Source organism: Carlito syrichta, unplaced genomic scaffold (assembly GCF_000164805.1).
Source record: "Carlito syrichta isolate Samal-C Ts95f unplaced genomic scaffold, Tarsius_syrichta-2.0.1 Scaffold120461, whole genome shotgun sequence".
Classification (NCBI taxonomy): Eukaryota; Metazoa; Chordata; class Mammalia; order Primates; family Tarsiidae; genus Carlito; species Carlito syrichta.
In genome coordinates this window covers 58326-83858 of record NW_007064557.1, presented here as the reverse complement: position 1 = coordinate 83858, position 25533 = coordinate 58326, and the positions used below count along the sequence as shown (strand labels likewise).

Sequence of the window (25533 nt, the reverse complement as noted above, 5' to 3'; positions counted from 1 at the left end):
TGCTATAGTATTAGATATAAATTGTTTTGCTTCTATACTGCAAATGAAGATACAAGGAAGGACTCCCAAAAAACAGAATTTATTTATAAAAAGATTGTGTCTTTTTTCTGACATGTTTAAACTTCATTCACCTTTAAAGTATTCTCTGTGTGATGCAATACACCTATCAAGATGCTTTTTCCACTGCTAAAAACAGTTTTTGAACTCGTCAGTTTTGAAGCCTTTTAGTACTTCTGCTGTTTTTTGTTTCATCTCTTCCATATCAGCAAAACAGTTCCCTTTGTGGGCTTTTGTCATCCAGGGAAACAAAAAACAAAGTCACTTGGAGCAAGACTGGGTGAATAAGGAGGGCGGGGCATGGGAGTCATGTCATTTTGGTCAAAAACTGCTGAACACTCAGCCCAATGTGGGCAGGTGCACTTGTAAATCACCCATCACGAAATAGGCAAATGCATTGAAAGAATCTCCAGAAAAATTCACTGAAGCCAAACGCAGCCTTTCACTGACGCCAATGCGTTCCTACAACACTTAACTAGCAAGGGAAGTCTGTACTAAAAGAGGCCACCTGCCAAAAGATAACTCCTTTTTGGGGAGGTCCCCTCTTGTATACTGTTATACAGAAAAACAAAGGACACATAAGTATGTGTGGTTGGTAGTGCTCCAGGCACCTGGAAGAAGCAAATAATGCGACTCATGAAAGCTAAGTCTTTGGGGAATGGTTGGAAAAATGCAAAAAATACTGTGCTATACTTAAAAGGGCCAGCACCAGCTGATTGTCGGATGCACCGCACTCTCCATCCTGTTACCTGCACATGCAGATTCCTCTTAGATAGTTTGCAATTCAGGCAGTGAATTGGGGATAGAAATTTTTTTGTTAGAGATAGGGTCTCGCTCTATCACCCAGTGGCACAATCAGTTCACAGCAGCCTTAAACTCCTGGGCTCAAGAGATCCTGGGATAAAAATTTTTACAGGTTTGAGTGGTGAGAGTTCCAATAATGAGAGCTGCTGCTACTGGAAGGTGGTATATCCTGTGGAGAAAATAAATAAAATAAGATAAAGGGGCTGGAGAGTGCCGGGGAGGAAGCCAACCGATTGTCTACAGAGTAGGCCTCGTTGAGAAGATGAAATTTATGCAGAGACTTCGAGGGAGGTGAGGAAGTGAACTGTGCACATATCTGAAAAAAGAGCCTTCCAGACAGAGGGAAAAGCCACTGCAAGGCCCTAAGGTGAACGTGGGTCCGACTTGCCTGGCAGAATCGAGAAGAGGAAGAGGAGGCGACCTGGGAGGCCCAAGGGAAATGAGAGTAGCAGGAGAGGTCGAAGCAGTGGGGATAGAGGGGGGCATAGAATTGCAAGGTCTCTGGTTTTCTTCTGTGTGAATTGGAGGGTTTTGGATAGAGGTGTGAGAGGACATTTTGGCTGTTGAACGTAGGAAAGAGAGCAATCAGGAAGGCCAGTATTTAACAGGCCACAGAACAAGGCCAGGCGCAGCGGCTCATGCCTGTAATCCCAGCACCTTGGGAGGCCGAGGCGGGAGGACTGGTTGAGCCCAGGAGTTTGGCCAACCTCGGCAGTATAGCAAGACCTCACTTCTACGAAAAAATAAATAGTTAGCAAACATGGTAGCACACGCCTGTTGTCCCAACTACTCAAGAGGTTGAGGCAGGAGGATCACCTGAGCCTAGGAGGTCGAGGCTGTGGTGAATCTTGATCGTGCCTCTGAGCTGCAGCCTGGGTGACAGAATGAGATCCCGATTCAAAAAAAAAAAAAAAGGAAAGAAGAAAAAAAAAACAGGCCACAACGACTCGGGCAATAGATGAGGGTGGTGCCAGAGTTTCGGCTTGAGCAGCTGTGGAAGGTGAAGCAGATTTGGAGGAAAGATCCAGAAGTAGTTGGCTCATCAAGTTCTGTCTGAGATGCCTACTCAACAGGCAAGAGGAGATATTTGGTGTTCAGGAGGGAGGAAGTCAGGAAGAGGACGGCGAGAAAGGGTCCCTCGAGGGCAAGAAGAAACCCAGAGGAGAGTGGTGTTCTGAAAGCCCAGTGAAGGACGCGTTGGCGGGAGTATCAAGTGGTCAGCTGTATCTAAAGCTACAGATGGACCAAGAAGACGAGATTCAATCATCAGATTCACCAAAAAGGAGAATACTGGAGAGCTTGTCCATTGGTGGGGTGGTGAAGACAGGAAGGCTGGCTGGAATGCATTTAAGAGAAAATGGAAGAAGAGGACTTCAGGGGAGCAGAAACAGCCCCTGAGGCAGCTGCTGTGACAGGAAGGCGGAACATGGGGTGGTAACCCGCCAGGGCTTATGGGAACAAGAGAAGTTTTTTGGGTTGTTTTTGTTTTTAAGATGAGAGAAATAACAGGATGTTTGCTAATTGGAATGATCCAGCATGAGGAGGAAAGTTGATTATGTAAGAGAAAAGAATGGCTGGAACGGTGTCTTTGAGTGGGGAGAAAGAATGAGTTGAATGCATGTAGAACATTTGGCTGTGGCTGGGAGCAGGGGCATTCGCGCATGTGACCCAGGAATCGGGGTGTGTGAGGACAGGAGCAGGGCAGCAGATTGCTGTGTCTTTCCCAGCGAAGCAGGAATCCAGGTTATCAGCTTTGAGTGAGAAGATGGGTAAGGTGTTAGAGATTTGAAGGGAAACAGGAAGTGTGAAATCGTCATGTGGTAGTTGAGTGGGAAAGTGAGGGGCCTTGGGAAAATGTAGAATGATTACCAGGCAGCTTGAGCGGCCCACTTAAGATTTGGGTTGTAGCCAGGTGTGGTGACTCACACCTGTCATCCCAGCACTTTGGGAGGCAGAGGCAAAGGGTTGCCTGAGCCCAGAGGTTCAAGACCAACCTGGGCAACTTGGTGAGACCTCACCTCTACAATAAATCAAAATAATTAGCCGGATGTGGTGGCACACATCTGTGGTTCCAGCTACTTGGAAGGGTGAGGCAGAAGGATCGCCTGAGTCCCTCAGGTCGAGGCTGCGGTGACCATGAGCATGCCACTGCGCTCCAGCCTGGGTGACAGAGAGTCTCTTACAAAAAAAAAAAAAAATTGGGGTCATCAATTTAAAGTCAGACCAGCTAGCCTGATTATGTTTCTCTCCGAGCATGTTCAACTGGTACAGTTGGATTTAAATAGGGTTGTAATTTAACCAAATGAGTATGGTAGAGCAAGAGCAGGGCAAAGGAGCTGGGGGCAGCGCACGGGTGAGTTTGTCAAGATTGGCCACGCCATTGAAACTGGGTGAGAAGGAAATCAGGGCAGCAGGTGCATGGGGACACATAAAGGTTGTAGGTCCTGCTGGGTTTGAAAGATCATCTCAGCTGATGGGCTGGAGAGGACGAGCTGGAAGGCTAGGAGGTGGCAGTCACAGCGCGGTGCATGCAATCGAGATAGTGAGGCCTGGCACTGGTTGTGACTTTTGGCAGCAGTAAGGTCCGGAGTGTGATCATGTGGAAGAGTGGCTGACCTGAGTGTGAGGACAAGAGCATGGGAGAGAGGAATTAGGGGAGACCCAGAGGCCAGGATGTTAGAAAGGGCATATGTTGAAATCATACAGGGTTATTACCAGAGTGATGCTGGGGAGAGGAACGGTGAGTGAGGCAGGGGCTGAGATCAAGAACAGCAAGGAAGGGAGGATGATCTGAGCTGAAGACATCAGTTCAAAGTGGGGAGCTTTTAGGGATGTAGAAGAGAGAATGTTCTAGAGCTGGTGGTGAGGGGCAAGGAGGACACCTGCCCCACTCCAAGCCCCAGGGTATGTGGGTTGTGGGAAAAGAGCAGCCACCATTTGAGAGGGCTGCCTGGGGAGCAGAGTCTTCAAGGGAGACCCAGGCTTCAGAAAGAGCAGGGTTTCTCACCTTTGGCACTCCTGGGAATTTGGGTCAGATCGTTTTTCGTTGTGGGGGCCGTCCTGTGCATTGAAAACAGTCAGCAGTATCCATGGCCTCTACCCTCTAGATGCCTATATCATACCCCGACTCCAGTTAGGACAACCAGAAGATCTCCAAATATTGCCAAATACCCCACCACCCTCCTCGCCCCTTCTCTGCCTTCCTTCCTCCCTGTTGCCCAGGCTGGAGTGCAGTGGTGTGATCATGGCTCACTACTTGGGCTCAAGCAGTCTCCCACCTCAGCCTCCCTAGTAACTGGGACTATAAGCATGTGCCACCACACCCAGTTCTCTCAGCATTTCTGAGATTGATTTTTTAGAGAATTCGTAAATCAAAAGAACCTAAACAAAGGCAGGTGAAAATTCTTGTTTACAATTCAGGTGCGGTGGTACGTGCCTGTAATCCCGGCTACTCAGAAGGCTGAAGCAGGAGGAGAATCACTTAAACCAGGAGTTTGAGAACAGCCTGGGCAACATAACAAGACCTCGTTTCAAAAAGAAGACTCTTGTTTGTAATAGAAGTTACTACAAACAGCCTTTATCTAGCAGATGAGACAGAATGTCCTTTATTATTTTTAATTGGCATGTTATTCTAATTACAAAAATATTGTGAAATGTTATATTTAGGAGATTTTCCTTCCTGCATTAAACAAAATCTGCATTTTATAAAAACAAGTCAGAAATATATAAGAAACCTAAATATAAAAGCTAAAATTATAAAACTTTTAAAGGAAAACAGAGCAGAATGTCTGCTGCAATATAGCAGAGAAACTTTACAACCTTGGAATAGACAAAGACTTCTTAGGACACAAAACATTAGCCACAAAAGAAAAAAATTAAATGGACTTGAAAGTTGAATAATCCATCAAAAGATAATGTTTGATTGACACTTCATAAGTGGAGATGTACAAATGACCAGTAAACTGATGAAAAGATGATTTTTTTTTTTTTTTTAGTTGGAACCTCACTCTGTCGCCCAGGCTGGAGTGCAGTGGCAGGCTCACAGCTCACTGCAGCCTTGACTTCCTGGGCTCAGCCTCCCGAGTAACTGGGACTACAGGTGCACACCACCATGCCCAACTATTTTTTTTTTGTAGAGATGAGCTCTCACTATGTTGCCTAGGCTGGAATCAAATTTCTGGGTTCAAGGGATCCTTCTGCCTTGGCCTCCCAAAATGCTGGGATGACAGGCATGAGCCACCGTGCCCCACCAGATGCTCAATATTAGTTGTCAAGGAAATCCAAATTATAACCACAGTGATATTCTCCATGTACCTATTAGAATTTGTGGATTGTAAACTGACCACACTAAGTGTCAGTGTGCATGGAGAAACTGGAGATCTCATACAGCTGCTAGGGATGTGAAATGGGACCAACACCTTGGAAACTGGCCTGACAGTTTCTCATAAAGCCCAACATGTCATCCACCCGAAGACCCAGCAATTCTACTCCTACAAAACTAGGAACGACCCTCATAGGACCACTTGGCAAGAGGAGAAGGGCTTGACAAAGTGTAGCCCAGGTTGAGGGTCCCTTATATGAAACGCCTGGGACCAGAAGTGCTTTGGATCTCGGGTTTTTCTGGATTGGGAAATCTTTGCATATACACAATGCCATAACTTTGGGATGAGACCCAAGCCTCAACATGAAATTCATTTGTGTTGTATGTAGACCGTATACACATAGCCTGAAGGTGATTTTGGACATTTTTAATAATTTTGTGCATGAAACAAAGTTTTGACTGTGATGCGCAGCCTGTGTATTCATAGAATAGAATTGTATTCAGAAGCTCTTTAGTCAGGGCTGAGTGGTTCTTGGGATCCTATCTGATGTCACTATGGAATATGACAGAGAACACTGCAGCCCAGAGGGAATGGACCTCGATGGTGTCACTGAGAGCAACTAGAATGAGATTGTTAATAACTTTCATGATATGAATTTAAAGGAGTCTCTTCTTTGGGGCATCTATGCTTCTGGTTTTTAGAAGCCGTCAGCAGTTCAGCAGAGAGCTGTTATTCCTTGTATTAAAGGGTATGAAGTAATTGCAAATGCTCAATTAGGTACTGGCAGGACAGCCACATTGGCTGTTTGCATCCTGCGACAGTTGGAGACTGAGTTCAGGGAAACCCAAGCACTCGTATGGGCCCCCACCTGAAAACTGACTCTGCAGATCCAAAAGGTCATCCTGGCACTTGGAGGCTACATGGGAGCAAACTGTCACGCTTACATTGGAGGGACAAATGTTCAAAATGAAGTGTAAAAGCTGCGGACTGGAGCACCACATACTGGTACACCAGGCAGGGTGTTTGATATGAAACAGAAGGTATTCTTCTCCAGAATGGATCACAATGTTTCTTTTGGATGAAGCAGTTGAAGTTAAGGGTTTTAGGATCTAATCTATGAGCTTTTCCAAAAATTAACTATAAGTATTCAGGGTAGTTTGCTTTCTGCCACAATGCCAACTCATGTTTTGGAAGTGACAAAAAAATTCATGAGAGATCCAATTCAAATTATGATGAGAAAGGAAGAATTGACCCCTGAAGGGTCACACGGTTTTATATGAACACTGAAAGAGAGGAACAGAAGTTGGATACACTTAGTAATATGTACAAGACACTGACCATTGCACAGGCTGTGATTTTTCTCAGTACAAGAGGCACGATGGGCTGGCTTACTGGGAAAATGCACACCAGGGATTTCACAGTTTCTGCCCTGCATGGTAACATGGAGCAGAAAGAAGGAGATGTTATCATGAGGGAATTCCGATCAGGATTTGGCCGTGTTTTGATCACTACTGACTTGTTGGCTTGTGGTATTGATGTGTAACAAGCATCTTTGGTTATAAACTGTTATCCACCTACCAATCATGAAAACTAAATTCACCAAATTGTAGAGGGCCGATTTGGGAGGAAAGGGGCTACAAACTTTGTAACTGAAAAAGAGGATTCTTCATGACATTGAGACTTTCTACAGTACTACAGTGGTGGAATTGCCCATGAATGTGACTGACCTTATTTAATTCCTGGGTTGAGAGAGTTTTGAATGCAATGCTTGCTGTTGCTGAGTAAACAATCACAATGATTTTGTGCTTCTGGAATATTTGAATCTTGTCTCAATGCACATGACAGATCAGAAGTATAGATTTTGATAGCAAGGTGACATTAGTTGTGAGCTCTTGTGAAGAAAGTCATCAGCTTTATCTTCTTTAGAGTTAGACTGTTAGGATGGGTATAAAAGATGGATCTGTAAATCTTTCTTAGAAATGTATTTCTTAAGCCGGGCTCGGTGGCTCAGCCTGTAATCCCGCACCTTTGGGAGGCTGAGGTGAGTGGATTGCCTGAGCCCGCGGGTTCGAGACCTGCCTGGGCAGCAAGACCTCATCTCTACAATAAATCAAAAAATCAGCCGGACGTGGTAGCGCATGCCTGTAGTTCCGGCTACTTGGAAGGCTGAGGCGGAAGGATCGCCGGAGCCCAGCAGGTCGAGGCTGCGGTGGCCGGGAACGGCCACAGCACTCCAGTCTGGGTGACAGATTGAGACTCTGACTCTAAATAAATAAATAAATAAAATAAAATATTTAAGAACTGTATAAAATCAGCCAATTATGTCAAACTAACATATTGCCTTTTTTGTATTTGTTATTAGCCTGAATAGAAAGGTCTTTAAAATTTATTTTTTAGAAAGTATTTGAATGCATTTTGTTTGGTATTGTATTTAGTCAACAAGGTATGTAATTAATGCTAACTGTGAATTAGACCCTGTTGCTAAGCCCCAGCAAGTAGTCATATCCTAGATAGGGTTAAATCTCCAGTAAAATTGCCATATTACACGTCTTAATGAAATTTGAATATTAAATAAATTATATATTCACTTTTTGAAAAGACTTATATTCAGCAATAAAAAGGAGTGAACTGTTGATACATGCAGCAACCTGTGTGAACCTCAAACACACTATGTTGGGCAAAAGAAGCCTGACCAGAATAGTATATACTGGATGATCCCATTTATATGAATTTTTAGGAAAGGCAAAACTAATCTATGGTGAAAGAAATGAGGACAGTGCTTGCCTCTGAGGGGGTGCAGGGTTGACTGGGAGGACTACCAGGGCATTTTATGGAGTAATTGAGGTATTCTGTGTTTTGATATAGATGTGGGTCACGTGGTGTGTTTATCAACACATACTCATGAGGTCATGTGGACTTAAGATCTGAGACTCTATTGTATTTAAATTAAACCTCAATTTTTTTTTTTTTTTTTTTGAGTTGGAGTCTCACTCTGTCGCCCAGACTGGAGTGCAGCGGGCCGCTCCCGGCCACCACAGCCTCGACCTGCTGGGCTCCGGTGATCCTTCTGCCTCAGCCTTCCAAGTAGCTGGAACTACAAATGTGTCGGCATTCCTTAAGCCTTTCTGCTGATCTCTTTTTACAACTTAAAAAAAGTTTAGCCCAACTTAATTTTTTTAGAGTTAACTGTATTTATTATTTATTTTTTTATTTTTGAGTTGGAGTCTCACCCCGTTGCCTAGACTGAAGTGTAGTGGCACACTCACAGCCATCCCAGCATTGACCTGCTGGGTTCCAGCAATCTTTCCACCTCAACCTTCCAAGTAGCCGGAACTACAGGTGTGCACTACCACACCCGGCTAATTTTTTTTTTTTGTAGAGATGAGGTTTCACCAAGTTGCTCCGGCTGGTCTCGAACCTGCGGGCTCAGGCAGTCCACTCGCTTCAGTCTCACAAAGTGCTGGAATTAAAGGCTAAGCCACCGAGCCCACCCATTTATTATATGTTAACTGAACGATAAATTTTTCTTTTTTTTTCTCTGAGTTGGAGTCTCACTCCATTACAATCACGTCAGCATCAACCTGCTGGGCCCCGGCAATCCTTTTGCCTCAGCCTTCCAAGTGGCCAGAACTATAGGCATGCGCTACCACACTCGGCTAATTTTTTTATTTATTATAGAGATGAAATCTTGCAAAGTTGCCCAGGCTGGTCTCGAACCTGTGGGCTCAGGCAGTCCACTCACCTCGGCCTCCCAAAGTGCTAGAATTACAGGCTGAGCTACCAAGCCTGGCTGATAAATTTTTCAAAACAAAAAGTCAGTGAGAAAAATGGATCATGTTAGATTTCTGTACATCTCTTTAATATCTGCTGTATTCTCCTAGCTGCTTCAGCACTCGGTCTATTGCAACAATGCACATAATGGAGCCGCTGGAAAACTCCACTGTACTTTGGGGAGAGAATGAATGAAAAAGGCAGAGATTGTGTCCGTATTGTTATAGGACACAAAACTATAGGAAATAGTTTTGACCTGGGAACCCTTGAAAGAACCGCTGTCTCCTATGAAAGCATGCAATAAATTGCATTCTCCATAAGACTTAGGCAATTCTTTGAGACCTAAGCTTTTTTCCAGACCAGCACTTGATAGCATAGGACGTGTTCCCCAGGAAAACAAATAAAGCTTGTGTACCCCTGGCTTTAACTTATATGCAGAGACTCTTCTCCTAATTTTCTTTTAAAGAGATTTAAGGAAGTAGAGCATTTTCTCTACTTGACCACATATACAGAATATAGCTGGCCTTTTAGATGTGTCATTTTAGCAGCACAGAACTTAACCGGGAGAGCATTTGCCCCAAGCCCAGAATCTTGCAAGAACTGGTAAGCATTACTTTCTTTGACTTTTTATTTTAGAAAAACTTCAAACATATGCAAAAGTAGACAGAATAGTATGCTACACTTCCCTTGTACCCATTATCAAGCTTCAGCGGTTGGCAACTTGTGGCCGGTCTTGTTTCATCTGTATCCCGCCCATTTCCCTCACCAGTATTCTTTTGAAGCAATCCCATGCATCATAACTTTTCACCCACAGATATCTCGGTATGCATTTTTTAAATGTAGACACTCTTTAAACATAACTACAATACCATTATCACACCTAAAATAAAATCAAATATCACCAAACACCTAGTCAGTGTTCACATCTCCAATTGTGCCATAAATGTGTAGGCCTTGGAGGCAGTCTGTTTTCCTTTGTATAGTTTATCTACTTGACATACTCAGTCTTCCATGGTCACTATAGCCCTCAGGCGTCCAGGTAGCCTGAGGTCCTGGCCTGTGTCAGGGTGGAGAGGGCTTCTGCTGACTTGGTGTCCAGCCCTACTTCTGTCGCCATTGCCCACGGACAGCTTCAGTGTAGAACAGTATGACCATCGAGTCCCACCTCTTTGGGCTCATTTTGACCTCATGAGCGGCTAAGGCATTTTTTCACATGTGGAATTCTCTCCTAAGGATCAGCACCATAGCACAACTATTTCAGCAGAAATACGTCCTAGAGTAATCACAACTTTGTAGAAGATACGTGAGAGATGCACGGCTCAGGAGTATCTCATTGTGATAAAGTTTCAGTGAACAGCTCCTTGCTTATAGATTGGATTACTTTTTTTTTTTTGGAGGGGTCAGGGTCTCACTGTGTCACCCAGGTTGGAGTGCAGTGGAATGGTCACGACAATCATGGCTCATGGCAGCCTCGACCTCCTTGGCTCAGATGATCCTTCCACCTCAGCATCCCGAGTAGGTGGGACTACAAGTGCGTATCACCACACCCAGCTAATTTGGTTTTTCGATTTTTTTGTATTGATGAGGACTCACTCTGTTGCCCAGGCTGGTCTCAAACTTCTGGGCTCAAGCAATCTGCCCACCTCAGCCTCCCAAAGTACTGGGATTACAGGCATGAGCCACTATGCCCGGCCTGGATTACAATCTTTGAGTATAAATGGTAAATGTTTTATTGCCAGGTCACTTTCTCTTTTTTTTGAGTTGGAGTCTCACTCTGTCACCCAGACTGGAGTGCAGTGGTCGCTCCCAGCCACCGCAGCCTCGACCTGCTGGGCTTCAGCGAGCCTTCTGCCTTCCAAGTAGCTGGAACTACAGGCGCACGCTATCACGCCCGGCTAATTTTTGGTTTATTGTAGAGATGAGGTCTCGCCAAATTGCCCGGGCAGGTCTCGAACCCACGGGCTCAGGCAATCCACTCACCTCAGCTTCCCAAAGCGCTGGAATTACAGGCTGAGCCACCAAGCCCGGCTGCCAGGCCACTTTCTAAAAGGGTTGCCCTGATTTCTTTACCTTCAACAGCAAATGAGTTTCTAGATCTCATCACATTCTTTTCAACTTAGGAGGTTGTATTTTCTTTTTAAATTTTTCCTACTAATTTTAAATCTGGTTATGTGGTTTCTTAGACTAATTTATTCAACAGCATTTATTTACCATCTGTGCTGTGCCAGTATTCATGTTGAACAAGACACATCTCTGTCTCGTGGAGCTCCAAGTTCAGTGAGATAAGTAACTGGCGGGAAGAGGGATGCTTAACTCAAGTGTTAGATTGGAAGAGGGGGACAAGTAGGGAATGTTTCCAGAAAAAATTTTCATCCAAGCTGAGACCTGAAAGGCAAATTAGTTAGCTGTGTGCACATAAGTATAAAAGAGCATCCAAGAAGAGGAGAAAAGCATGTGAAAAGGCCCAGAGACAAGACAGGACCACTGGAGAATCAGAGGGAGCAAAGGGGAATACGGGACGGAGGTCAAAGCACCCTGGGGTGCTGACGCTCAGGAGCACTGGGAAGACTCACATGCGATAGCACATCATTTTTCTGTGGAAACCCTGTATGAATCCCACAGCATAATACATGTTAAATCTTACCTGTAGTGGTGACTTGACTCAAGTAAGTACAATAAAGACTGATTAAATATCTGGACTGGTAAGAATGTTATGTAGAGTTTAGAAGTTATTTACAAACATATTTTCTTTTTGGTCTGATTTTTGGTAAGCTTCATCAAATTTTTGTTTTCTTGGTTGCAGGGTTCAAAAAGGATTCTTCGCTCCAATGAGATTGTCCTTCCAGCTAGTGGACTGGTGGAAACAGAGCTCCAATTAACCTTCTCCCTTCAGGTGAGGCCCCACTAACTCTTAGGGCTCTAATGTGCTCATCTAGTCTAGTCCCCAAATCATCCTCTCACTTGCAGACTGTTTGATCCAAGAACAGTCATTACCCAAGTTGGGCTGGAATTAATAAAAGGCACCTGGAGGTACATGACTAGCCTGGGCCAGAGCAGTCCCTTGGCAGCCATGACAAGGGTGCTGGGACACAGGTAGGCGCCCTCCCTTAGCCACCTGCTGTGCCCATCACCTCTCCTTAGTAATTCACCCCCAGCACACACCCTCATGGAGGGTGCCATGATCTCCATCTTCCCTTCTACTCCTTATCCCTCCTGGTGTGTCTCCCTCTCATCCTTATCCCGTTAGCCCAAATGGAAACACATGGCGAAGACACTTGATCAGATGCCAAGGAAAGAGGCAGTCTTCTGAGCAGGTGTGGCCCCCAGAACTATAGGCTGGAAACCAAGCCCCAAACAAAATCAGCTCCTCCAGCCACAACTTGATGGCTGTCCTTTCACACCCTGGCTCTTACTATCCCCTTTTATGGATGGGAAAAATTGACGCACAGAAAGATTGTGTATCCTCTGGGAGGACCAGAACTCACCAAGGACCCAATCATCTGTTAACCATGCTTGACTCTATTTTGTAATCCACAGTATCCTCATTTCCTTAAGCGAGATGCCAACAAGCTGCAGATCATGCTGCAAAGGAGAAAGCGTTACAAGAACCGGACCATCTTGGGCTATAAGACCTTGGCTGTGGGACTCATCAACATGGCAGAGGTGAGAGGAAAACAGTCTCCAAACTGATGGCCTTTAAGTCAGGGGGCCAAAAGAGACACCAAGCCAAGCCATTTGAGCCCAGCAAATGATTTTCCCCACCTGATGGCTAGGTTTTACATTTTACTTTACAAGTTAATTATTTTATTGGAAATTTAAAGGTATACCTCATTTTATCAAGTACCTTCTCCTTCACAAAAAGTTTTCTTGGGACTGGGTGTGGTGGCTCACGCCTGTAATCCCAGTACATTAGGAGGCGGAGGCAAGAGGATTGCCTGAGACCCAGGGTTGGAGATCAGCTTGGGCAACTTGGTGAGACCTCGTCTCTACAATAAATCAAAAACATTAGCCAGGCATGGAGGCACACATCTGTGGTTCCAGCTACTTGGAAGGCTGAGGCAGAAGGATCGCCTGAGCCCAGTAGGCCAAGGCTGCAGTGGCTGTGAGCACTCTACTGTACTCACCTGGGCAACACAGTGAGACTCCGACTCAAAAAAAAAAAAAGAGAGAGAGAGAGGCTCCTAGAAACCCCTGGAGGGCAACCAATGCTAGGTGCTGCTTCAGCGCTCTAGCTTGGGTGACAGAGTAAGACTCCTACTCAAAAAAAAAAAAAAAGAAAAAGAAAGTTTTCTTGGCTAGGCACTGTGGCTCATGCCTGTAATCCCACAGCACTTTGAGAGGCAAAGGCAGAAGGATTGCCTAAGCCCAGTGGTTCGAGACCAGCTGGGCAACTTGGCAAAACCTCGTCTCTACAATAAACCAAAAAATCAACCAGGTGTGGTGGCACATGACTATAGCTCCAGCTACTTGGAAGGCTAAGGTGGAAGAATTACTTGAGCCCAGCAGGTTGAGGCTGCAGTAGCCACGAGCATGCTACTGCACTCCAGCCTGGGCTACAGAGTGAGAATTCAACTAAAAAAAGAGAAAGAAAAAATAGATTTTTTTAACTTTTAAAAAATGGTTGGACATGATGGCTCACACCTGTAACCCCAGTACTTTGGGAGGAGGAGGTGAGAAGATTGCCTGAGCCCAGGGGTGTGTGACCAGCCTGAGCAAATTGAGGAGACCTCATCTGTACAATGAATTAAAAAATTAGGGCTGGGCTCGGTGGCTCATGCCTATAATTCCAACATTTTGGGAGACTGAGATGAGAGAAATGCCTGAGCCCGTGGGTTCGGGACCAGCGTGGGCAACTTGGTGAGACCACATCTCTATAATAAATCAAAATAATTAGCTGGACGTGGTGGCGCATGCCTGTAGTTTCGGCTACCTGGAAGGTTAAAGCAGAAGGATCGCTGGAGCCCAGCAGCTCGAGGCTGTGGTGGCTATGAGCAGCGTGCCACTGCATTCCAGCCTGGGTGACAGAGTAAGATTCTGACTCTGAAATAAAATAAAATAAAATTTCAAAAAATAAAATTTTAGGCCAGGCTCAGTGGCTCAACCTGTAATCCCAGCACGTTGAGAGGCCAAGTTGCCTGAACCTATGGGTTCAAGACCAGCCCAGACAACTTGGCAAAATCTCTTCTCTACAATAAATAAAAAATTAAATTAGCTGGGCTTGATAGCACGTGCCTGTAGTTCTGGCTACTTGGAAGGCTGAGACAGAAGGATCACCAGAGCCCAGTAGGTCCATGCTGCAGTGGCCGTGAGCATGCCACTGCACTCCAGCCTGGGCAACAGAGTGAGACTCCAACTCAAAAATAAATAAATAAATAAAAATAAATAAAATTTCAAACTTTTGGAAAAGTTATAAGAACAATAAAAAGAATTTCCATATGCCAGACTCACCCAAATTCTTTAATGTGTTACTATATTTGCCTTATTTTTTCCTTATGTGTATGTATTTATGCATGTTATTTTCTTTTCTGAACCATTCGAGACTAGGTTACAGGCATGACACCTCATTATACATTAATACTGCATGCACTATGTTAGTTCCTTAAAATGAGAACACTCGGGTGGTAGTTCACGCCCATAATCCCAGCACTTTGGGAGGCCGAGTGAGAGAATTGCCTGAGCCCACGGGTTCGAGACCAGCCCAGGTAACTTGTCGAGACCTCATCTCTATAGTAAGTCAGAAAAGTAGCCAGGCATGGTGGCACGTGCATGTAGTTCCAGCTACTTGGAAAGCTGAGGCGGAAAGATCACCTGAGCCCAGCAGGTCGAGGCTGCAGTGGCCGTGAGCATGTGCCACTGCACTCCAGCCTGGGTGACGGAGTGAGACTTCAACTCCAAAAAACAACAACAACAACATCAACAAAAAAATGAGAGCGCCCTCCTGTCTAAGCACTGTGCCACCACAGGGATAAGGACACTAACATGATAGATTACCTTCTGACCTACAGTCCCCATTTGATTGTGCCAAGTGTCTCATTAATGTCCTTATGGGCCCAGGATCTAATCTAAGATTATGTATTGCATTGAGTTGTCATGTCTCTTTAGTCTCCTTCAGTCTGTAGCAGTCCCTAGATTCTCCTTGTCTTTTGTGGCCTTAACAGCATACAGGCAGGGTATTTTTTTTGCATGCTTCTCTGTCCGGGTGCACCTGACACTGCCTCAAGACAAGCTTCCGTCTGTGCATTTCTGGCAGCAAGACCACAGGAGCAGAGCTGTGTTCTCAGCACAGCACAGGCAACACCTGTTGTCCATTGTTCCTTTCCTGAGGATGTTGACTGGGTCACTTGGTTAGGATGAGATGTAAAGTTTTTCCACTATAAAGTTAATTAAAGCCGGGTTCAGTGGCTCAGCCTGTAATCCCTCGCCTTGGGAGGCTGAGGTGAGTGGATTGCCTGAGCCCGCGGGTTCGAGACCTGCCTGGGCAGGCGAGACCTAATCTCTACAATAAATCAAAAAATTAGCAGGGTGTGGTAGCCCGCACCTGTAGTTCCAGCTACTCGGAAGGCTGAGGCAGAAGGATCGCCAGAGCCCAGCAGGTCGAAGCTGCGGTGGCCGGGAGCGGCCACTGCACTCCAGTCTGGGTGACAGAGTGAGACTCCAACTCAAAAAAAAAGTTAATTAATAAGCATTTAGTGCTTATTGAAAACATATTTTTAGGGAAATATTTTGAGGTAAAACTCACTGGTTTTAGCATCTATTAATTATTCTTGCCTGAATTAGTTATTACTATACTTTGAAACTTACCAAACAGTGAATTTTGGTTTTGGGGGGGGAGTTTGAGTCAGCATCTCACTATTGCCCAGGCTGTAGTGCAGTGGCATGCTCACGGCCACAGCAGACTTGTCCTGCTGAGCTCAGGTGATCCTTCTGCCTCAGCCTTCCTAGTAGGTGGAACCACAGGCACGCGCCACCATGCCTGGCTAATTTTTTTTATTTATTGTAGAGACAAGGTCTTGCCAAGTTCCCTAGGCTGGTCTCAAACCCCTGAGCTCAGGCAGTCCTCTCGCCTCTGCCTCCCAAAGTGCTGGGATGACAGACGTGAGCCACCATGCCCAGCATAACAGTGAATTTTGAATCCTACCATTCCTTCCATATTTGTTTGTTGACTTTCTCTTATAAAATTGTTATTTTCCTTCTTTCTCATTTACTGATTGATTCATTTACTTGTATGAGTTATGAACTTGTGAATTCCTGTTTTATTCAATGGCGTTTAATCTACTACTATTTTTTTTTTTTTTTAATGCTCAAATTTTCTCAGATCTGGCCAGTGGGAGCCCCTTCAAGCTGACTTCTGTGTCCTTTTTGATATGTCTAATTCTTCTTTTTTTGAGTTGGAGTCTGATTCTGTCACCCAGGCTGGAGCGCAGTAACTAACGCAGCCTTGACATGCTGGGCTCAGGCGAGCCTTCCACCTTAGCCTTCCAAGTATCTGGGACTACAGGGGTGCAGCACCATGCCCAGCTAATTTTTTTATTTATTGCGGAAGTGAGGTCTTTCCATGTTGCCTAGGCAGGTCTCGAACTCCTGGGCTCAGGCAATACTCTCGCCTCGGCCTCCCAAAGTGCTGGGATTGCAGGTATAAACTACCATGCCCAGCCTTTGCTATTCTTTACATGCCTCATTACTTTCTGGTACAAAATATTTCATGCTTGACATGTCCTTTTTCTGAGCTAGCCCTGGAATAAACTGATTCTCCAAGGAACCCTCGTTCCTTTTAGTGGAGAATGGTGTTGAGAAATCAAGATCTGAGTACTGGAAGTGCCCATTTTCCCAACTAGGGTGCCATTACTCCTGTTCCCTCTCTGCAGACAGAGCTAGGAAATATATGTCTGTATATGCATATGTGCTCATATCACAAGCACACACCCATCACATCTGTTTCTAGAACTAGATTCATCTAACCATAAGCACACACTGATCATTTCAATTCTAGTCCAGTACCATGGGGCCCATTCTAGCTTTTATTTTTTTATATTTTTAACTCCCATCTTGGACAGGAAGAAACTAGGCTCCCATAATTCTCAATATGTTTGCTTAGCGGTGCATTTCTCCTGTGTGCCAGGCAAACCCTCTCAGCCCTGACATGGGAAGAAGAGAGGGGCCATAAATCAGTTTTTAAAAATTATTCCTGGCTGAATGTGGTGGTTCACACCTATAATCCAGCGCTTTGGGAGGCTGAGTCGAGAGGACTGCTTGAGCCCAGGAGTTTGAGGCCAGCCTGGGCAACATAGCGAGACCTCATCTCTACAGAAAGTCAAAAAATTAGCCGGGTGTGATGACACTCACCTGTAGTCCCAGCTACTTGGGAGGCCGAGATGGAAGGATCACCTCAACCCAAGAGGTAGAGGCTGCAGTGAGCCATGATCATGCCACTGCACTCCAGCCGGGGCAACAGATTGAGACCTTGACTCAAAAACTAAAAGTGAAATAAAAATTATCTCTATACTTGAGTGAATTTAATAGGGGAGGTTTTGTGACCATAATAGAAAATATGAGATAGTTCCAGCCCATCCTTTTGCCCAGTATCAATGTGAGGGACTGGGGAAGTGAATTCATGCCAGCACCCCGTTGCCACCACTGTGTCACGCTCTGCCATTCCCCCTGGACTAGGCTCTTTGTCCTCATTGCCAGAGACAGGCAACCACCCACTGTCGGCCTGGCCTCACTCAGCCTCAAGAACAAGTTTCTCTGTGAAGGACTTAAACTAAAATGAAGAGCTAGACCTGAACAATCATTTTCTGTCTCAAGTCATAATTGTCATCTTTACCCACATGGCTCTGACCAGCAACTGGAACTTCTGGAGATAGTTTTAAAGACCTTGCAGTAGTAGGAAAACAGCGTGAATTTGAAAGTGACAAGGAAAATGTATTAGCAGAATGTCATTGCTACTGGCCCATGTTTCCATTCGGATGTATTTATTTAAACGCCTCCATAGTAAGGTGTTTCCTCTGCCGCTCCTTGACCTTAGGTAATGCAGCACCCTAACGAAGGTGCTCTGGTGCTTGGCCTACATAGCAATGTGAAGGACGTCTCTGTGCCTGTGGCAGAAATCAAGATCTACTCCCTGTCCAGCCAGCCCATCGACCATGAAGGAATCAAATCCAAGCTCTCTGGTAAGCTGTGGGCAGTATCTAGACAAAGAGGGAGCCAGCCCTGATCTCCATCTGAGGAAAACTGAGCACGATGTTGTCTGAAATGTTCCAGGGCTACAGAAGTTTAGAGACTCCTGAAAGTAAAACGTGGTCCTGGCCTCCCCTGTACCCCAACTGTGTTTCTACCCAGAAAGAGCCATTGATACCAACCATCAGAGGCTCTCAGGCCAGGTCTTCCCATTACCAGGTTAGCTCACTAAGGTGTCTGTTCCAGATCGTTCTCCGGATATTGACAATTATTCTGAGGAAGAAGAGGAGAGCTTCTCATCTGAACAGGAAGGCAGTGATGATCCATTACATGGGCAGGTAACTTTCCACAGCCCCTCATGTGGGTGTCTGAGAAGCTCCGGGGGTTTTCCAACCTCATTTTGTCCCCCTACCCACTTAGGACCTGTTCTACGAAGATGAGGACCTGCGGAAAGTAAAGAAGACCCGGAGGAAACTCACCTCAACCTCTGCCATCACAAGGGTGAGCCTCAAGGTTCTGGGGAGATGTTGGCTAAGATTTTCAGTTTGGGGATAGGATGGGAGCTCTATATTCAAACTCAACAGAGACTTTGAAGAAAATCTATCAACACATGCGCATCCCATCAAGATTCTGTACACTCCTCTGTGTGTAAATCCCGTCAAGATTCTGTACACTCCTCTGTGTATAAATCCCATCAAGATTCTGTACACTCCTCTGTGTATAAATCCCATCAAGATTCTATACACTCCTCTGTATAAATCCCATCAAGATTCTGTACACTCCTCTGTATAAATCCCATCAAGATTCTATACACTCCTCTGTGTGTAAATCCCGTCGAGATTCCCCACTCCCCCACCCCCGAGAATCACTGATGGAGGCCACCACTGTCACTGACAGGCTGCGTTACAGTCGTCTGGTCATCATAGGATAGAAAACAGGTTAAGGAGCCTTGTTGTAGGATTTGGAATGGAGAATCGGTCTTCAGGGAAGAGACACCCTACCACCCCTCTCCAGGTGATTGCTTCACCTTGCATACTGTCCACTACAGAGATCAAGCCAGCTCTCCCTAGGAATAGTGCTGTTTTTGATCGTTTGTTGAACTGACCCAGAAATAATAGGCTAGTACTTGGGTACTCCTGTGACTCTGGCCTTGATAAGGTTTAATTACATTAGATATCATTACGCCTTAAAGGATTCATAACCTTGGAGACCAGATTCCTTTGGATACATCTCCTTTGGATTCAAGGGTCACTCTTTTTGGTGACATTCAAGTCCTGGACAGAAAGGCTAAAAGCCTAAATTCCTAGGTGAACTTTGATTCTGGAATTTCTGGCTAAAGTAGGGGAAGGGGGTCAAAAGTGCTAGCAAATTTTCAGAAGAGGAATTCACTGCTGCCTTTCCCCAGAGGCATTCTGGTTCTCCTAGTACAGAGCTAGCTTGGGGACCAAACCCCAAGAGCAGAGATTCCCACCCCTTCAGTGGTAAAAAGTAGGCCAGACACTGCTGTCATCTCTTCAGTCACCCTGAGGTATCACTGAGCTTCAGGGTAAATCTTCAAGACTGTGACCTTGATTTCTCCATCAAATCAATGACTAGGGAGGTGAGAACTGTCTAACCCTTGGTTGGTGCTCCAGAATAAGCCAGTAAGACATGTCACCAGGGCCCTAAATGTGTGACCTCCACTGTGCTCTGCTAATGGGGAGTGGCTGCAGCTACCTCTGCTAAGTTTTTCTTTTTCCTTCTTTGTCATCAGAAAATGGACCTATTTCCTTCCCCAAGGGTGTTCCTTGGAGCTTTGTAATTTACCTCTTCCTGTGTAGGGACTCTTCTATAGGGCCACCCTGGCATACAACAGAGTTCAGTGCTCCTTGATATCTGCTTCCCAGGAGGTTTTTTTTTAACTGCAAGCACTTGCCCGTTGTAACTCCAGAGATTTAGTAATGGCCCTTTAGTTGCTGCCTCCCTCTGTGCACGTGCGTTCTTCTTTTCCACCAAGAACACACTGTTCTGGACACACGGATCTGCTGGCCCTTCTCTGAATGTGTCTTGAGCTACTCTGGTGCTGTGAGCTCAAGTTTTTCCTCCACCATGAATACCCTTTCTGCCCTTTCTTGGAGGCTTATCGGTCTTAGTTGCAAGTTAGTTGTTTCCATCTGCAGATGGTGAGTCTGTCATTCAGGCAGGAAATGTGTATGGCATAAACTAAGCATCATGCCTGGAAACATAGAGTAAGTAAGGCCAGTCCGTGTCATCAAGGAGCATAGTGTCTAGTGACACTGACACATCTCAGCAAGTAACTACAGTCCGGTAAGATTGGTGCCATAAGACAGACCTTTGCATAAGGGATATAATGACACCTAGCGAAAAGTGGCTATCTGCAAATGGGATTGCCAGAATAGCTTCATAGATGAGATGCCAAGAGATGAGTTTTGAAAGATAGATAAGACTTCAAAGTGGGTTTGGGGAAATTTTTCACTCAAGGCAAAAGATACCCTATATAAAGGCCCAGTACAGCAGCATGCAGTTTCTCCCAAGAATGATAAACAGTTCGTTTCCTCTTGACATTGGGGTGTTAAAAGGGTCAGATGGTGAGATGAGGCTAGAGACAGGCAGAACCAGGCCTCAGACACTTACAGGCCTGACTGTTGAGCTTTGCTCTCCAGGCAGTGGGGGCCAACGAAGACTTCCAGTGGAGGATGGCATGGCCAGATTTGCATTGAGAACGACCACTATGGGCTCTGGAGGGACCAAGACTGAAAACGCTGGGCAGGGAGTGGCATGCCAGTAGAAGGCCATTGCCATGATCCCAGAGAGACACCAGGAGAATACCCTGGAAGTTCACAGTGGAGTTACAGATGGAAGGGAGAGGGCAGGAGTTAGCCAGCATGGGGCTGTGGAGAGAAAGGGAGGAAGAGACTCCAGATGTAGATGTGGGCAATGGGGTGTGTTGGTGACATCAGCAACAGAGATCGGGAATCAAGGAGATGATGAGTTCCACCGCAGGCGTGTTGAGCTTGAGGCTTCTGTGGTGTGGTGTAGACACAGCTGGAAATCATCAGTTGGCACCAGAAGGACCAGAGACAGATGGAGACCGCACATTTGGGGGTGTCAGGGGACAGAGGAGTAGAAGGACCTGAGGACAGAGGATTCCTCCTCCCACCTGTGCCCAGGGCACAGGAGCTGCGTTGGGATCAGTCACGCATGTGCCGTCTTCCCCGACAGGCTTCACGCAAAGGTGGAACCCGAGTCTCCTGTCTCCGTGCCCTCCCACAGCTCTTTCTGGAAGTGGGCTCTTGACTGGTGTCTGTTGACTTGAATTGACACAAGTAGATGTTGTCTGAGAACTCTCGTGCAATTTGTCCCTACAGCAACCTAACATCAAGCAGAAGTTTGTGGCACTCCTGAAGCGGTTTAAAGTTTCAGATGAGGTACGACCCCTTGCTCCCAAGGTTAATCTATAAGCCACTAGAAAAGAAAAGTGAGAGTTTTGCATGAAGCCCTCCAAGTTTCATGGTATTTGGAGACGGAGTTCATACAGTGATGGCCACCCATGAGGTAGTGCCCAAGCCTCTGGTATGGGATATCAGTAACACATCCATCTGGTTGTTGTTACTGTTTCATTTTCCCTCCTATCCCAAGGGGAACATCAGTGAGCAACAGCCCGTGGGGTGGAAATGTCCTCAATGGTCAGCCCTTGAGTCACTAGGAATTCCATTGATAGAGAAGCAGTCTCCTTCCTGGGCTCTGGACGTCCCTGTACCAGTTTTCACAAGCGCCTCAATGCACTAAAAAAGGGATGAAGATGAAGTTGTTGAGAGAGAGTTTTGTCTTTCTAAGGGCTCTCGAGAGGAGGTAGAACGAGCCCACACAGGCCTGGTCCTTGGGTTTCCTTGGGAGGATCACGTTAGCATTTCAGCTTTTCTTTCTGTGCAGTTTCATGGTGTGGCGTGTTGGGAAGGAATGGAGGGGGGTTGGCCTCCCCACATCCCTGCCCTCAGGGATGGATCTTGGAGAGGATAAGACACCAAGATTCATCCTGCAAGTATGAGGCTATAGGGTGTCCCTTAAGGGGAGATGTAAAGGAGGCCAGTTGACATCTGGCCCAAGGGAAAGGAATCGCTCATCTACCAGAATTGTTCATAGGCATAGCCCCAAATTCAAAGACTTCTTTCCCCCACAGGTGGGCTTTGGGCTGGAGCATGTGTCCCGGGAGCAGATTCGAGAGGTAGAAGAGGACTTGGATGAACTGTACGACAGCCTGGAGATGTACAACCCCAGCGACAGCGGCCCGGAGATGGAGGAGACAGAGAGCATCCTTAGCACTCCCAAGCCCAAGCTCAAGTGAGGCCCAGACCTCCCCTGTAGATGGCCTCTGGACTCCTCCCCCGGGCCACCACGGCCTCCTGAACCCCCTCCCTCGCCCTTGCCTCTACTTCCAGGGGTCTTGGTTCTTCATCCCTTCTGAGCCTCCAGCTCTCCAGGCAAAGGTCGCTGTTTTTGCCTCTGACAAAAGTCCTGCTAGGACTCACAGGAAATCCCACCACCCATTCCCACCTCTCCACCCCCATTGAGTCCTTCTAGGCGCTCAGGTTGTCGATCCATCCTGAGCACCGGCTCGCCTCAGCTCTCTGGGCGCTGTTCTGAGTCCCAGTTCCACTGACCATGGCTTGCTCTTTGCCACAGGCCCTTCTTTGAGGGGATGTCGCAGTCCAGCTCCCAGACGGAGATTGGCAGTCTCAACAGCAAGGGCAGCCTTGGAAAAGACACCACCAGCCCTGTGAGCAAGACCGACGTTGGTGGGAGCGGGAGGGACATGGCATGTCGGGCTCAGCGCTCTGGGCCCTCTGCTTCTCTGACCAGGGAAAGTGAGCTCATCTTGTTTCAACCACAGTTTTCTTCACCTCAGTCCTGTCTGGGAGCTTAACCTCTCTAAGGGCATTGCTGTGTCTGGTCAGGTATTCTTTCTGGTCTGTTCCCACCATGGCAGGAACACACAAAACCTCCTCAGAACCTCTCCCTCCACATCTGTCACGTGGTAGCTGAGAGTGTGTGGTGTGGAGGAGGCGCTTGGCCCGTGGTAAGTGACTCTGTGCTCAGCTAGGGAAAGAACAGTTGTAAAGGTAGAGAAGCCCACCAGACGTGCTCAGATGGTGAACAGGCTTTATTGGACGGCGAATTCACAGAGGGGAGCAGTGCCCTTCAGAACTTAGAACTTAGTCAAGAGGTCTCCATCTTGCCTGGTGAGCAAGAGGAAAAGGGCCGCGCTTGGTCCCTCCCTGGGAAGGTCACAGGCAGGAGCCTGGGTTAAGGCTGAACCTACCTCAGGCCCTGGGAGGCTGCTCTTCTGTCCTTTACAGCTGAAGGCAAGTGGGTGTCTTGCATGGTTGTAGTGGCGAGCTTGAAAGCCCGGTGTCTTTCCTGTTGATCAAAGAAACAGAATCCTTAAGTCTGCCTGTTCTGCTTTACTAGCAGATGAGGCTTATGGCCATTACTCACCAGTGGGAATACAAAACTCGCCCTGCAGCTAGCTATCAATTGTGAGGAGATAACATCCACCTGCTGACAGGCATGTATCTGAATGGGCTGGAGCCTGTCCTCAGGTCTTGAAACACCTTCTCCTGGGGCATCTTATGGCTGCCTTTCTGCCGACTGCCACCAGGTGGGGCTCTCCTCCAGCTTATCACTCCGGTTAAGAAACAGACTCCACCACGAGGTATTAGGGTGGCAATAGGGGGTGTGAAAGTCGGCAGCCCACCCCCTTACCTGAGAAACCTCAGGCCTGCCCCTCCCAGACCCTGCAGCCTCAGCGTCTTTCCAGCCTCTGCAGCCGAGGAAGCCTCACGTTGTTCAGTTTACATGTTTAGGATGTGGCTTAGAGCTGCTTCTCCTCACAGGGGACTGCTGAATGACCCTGCTGATTTGTCATTGTCCATGTGGGCAGACCACTGGCCACCACAGCCAGATTCCCTCTTGAATATAAGGCCTAACTCTTCTAGAAAGAAACCTGGGAGCTGGCTGAGGTGCTGCTGTTTCATAGTGTTCCAGGAACATGATGTTCCACTGTAACAAAGTATCATTCAAATATTAACTGAGAGAATGCCTACTAACCACTAAGTGTAACATGAATACATGAATGGTGAACAAATACTAGTGATTGTTATTAAATCAATAATAGAAACTATGTCATATAAATGAAGGTGTTAGCAGTGGCTCACGCCCGTAATCCTAACACTTTGGGAGGCGAAGGCGAGAGGATTACCTGAGTCCAGGGATTCGAGACCAGCCTGGGCAACATGGCAAGAACTCATCTTTACAATAAATGAAAAAATTAGCCAGGTAGGAGGCGCACACCTGTGATTCCAGCTACTTGGAAGGCTGAGTGGAAGGATCACCTGAGCCCAGAAGGTCGAGGCTGTGGTGACCGTGAGCGTGCCACTGCACTCCAGCCTGGGCGACAGAGACTACAACTAAAAAAAAAAAAGCCGGGCTTGGTGGCTCAGCCTGTAATCCTGCACTTTGGCAGGCCGAGGTGAGTGGCTTGCCTGAGCCCACGGTTTCGAGACCTGCCTGGGCAACTTGGCGAGACCTCATCTCTACAATAAATCAAAAATTAGCTGGGCATGGTAGTTCCAGCTACTCGGAAGGCTGAGGCGGAAGGATCACCGGAGCCCAGCAGGTCGAGGCTGCAGTGGCCGGAAGCGGCCACTGCCCTCCAGTCTGGGCGACAGAGTGAGACTCCAACTCAAAAGCAACAACAATAAAAAACCGAAAACAAATGAAGGTGTTTCTTCATTTAGAAGAATTTGTAGGTTCTACTTTAGTCTCAGTTTACAAAAACGTAGAGGAAACAATCACCTTGCTGCTCTGAGTCCCTGGTGCCTTCTCTTTGAGATCATGGTGTGGGCTCAAAAGCTAGCTGAGTGTCCGTTTTTTGCAGTATGATGGCCTGAGGGCCCCGTTTAGATCTTTTTTTTTTTCATGTATCTGGGGCGGTGGCATTTCTGAGTTTGAATGTTGATTCCATCACTCAACTGTGCTCTTGGAGTGTTGCCAGGCCTTTGTTTCCTCATCTACCAAGTACATGTGAAAGGCACACTCTTCCCTGCGGTGAAGCTGCAAGGTCACGTGGGTGAGCTCAGCTGACTGACCTGTGGACTGATTTCCTGCACGAGGAGCCTTGCTCACTGCTCAGTAAATCCTGCTGCTGTTGTTATTATAATTCTTTAGTGCCATTTCTGTTTTTCAGTTTTGGGACTCCGAAAGTTGGTGGGATCTAGATGTGTTTTTAATGAGTCCTTCGGATTCTGGTTCCCTTGGCCAGATTCCAGACTCACTTGCTGGTTCTCTGCTGATATTTCTATTTTGAAGAGCCCCATATGTCTTGATGTGGGTGTGGAACTTT

At 46.5% G+C, this 25533-nt stretch overlaps 1 protein-coding gene and 1 pseudogene across 1 annotated transcript in view; both read left to right on the top strand.

The window, feature by feature from the left end:
• Positions 1-25533, top strand: part of PACS1 (phosphofurin acidic cluster sorting protein 1) — a 51743-nt gene that overhangs the window by 6333 nt on the left and 19877 nt on the right. Inside the window, exons 2-9 of the mRNA XM_008048008.1 lie at positions 11758-11847; positions 12492-12617; positions 17980-18124; positions 18378-18469; positions 18552-18632; positions 21500-21559; positions 22312-22472; positions 22815-22908. Coding sequence (XP_008046199.1) covers positions 11758-11847; positions 12492-12617; positions 17980-18124; positions 18378-18469; positions 18552-18632; positions 21500-21559; positions 22312-22472; positions 22815-22908 — 849 coding nt within the window. The remainder of the gene's footprint in view (positions 1-11757; positions 11848-12491; positions 12618-17979; positions 18125-18377; positions 18470-18551; positions 18633-21499; positions 21560-22311; positions 22473-22814; positions 22909-25533) is intronic.
• On the top strand, positions 5868-6919 carry LOC103249379 (annotated as a pseudogene).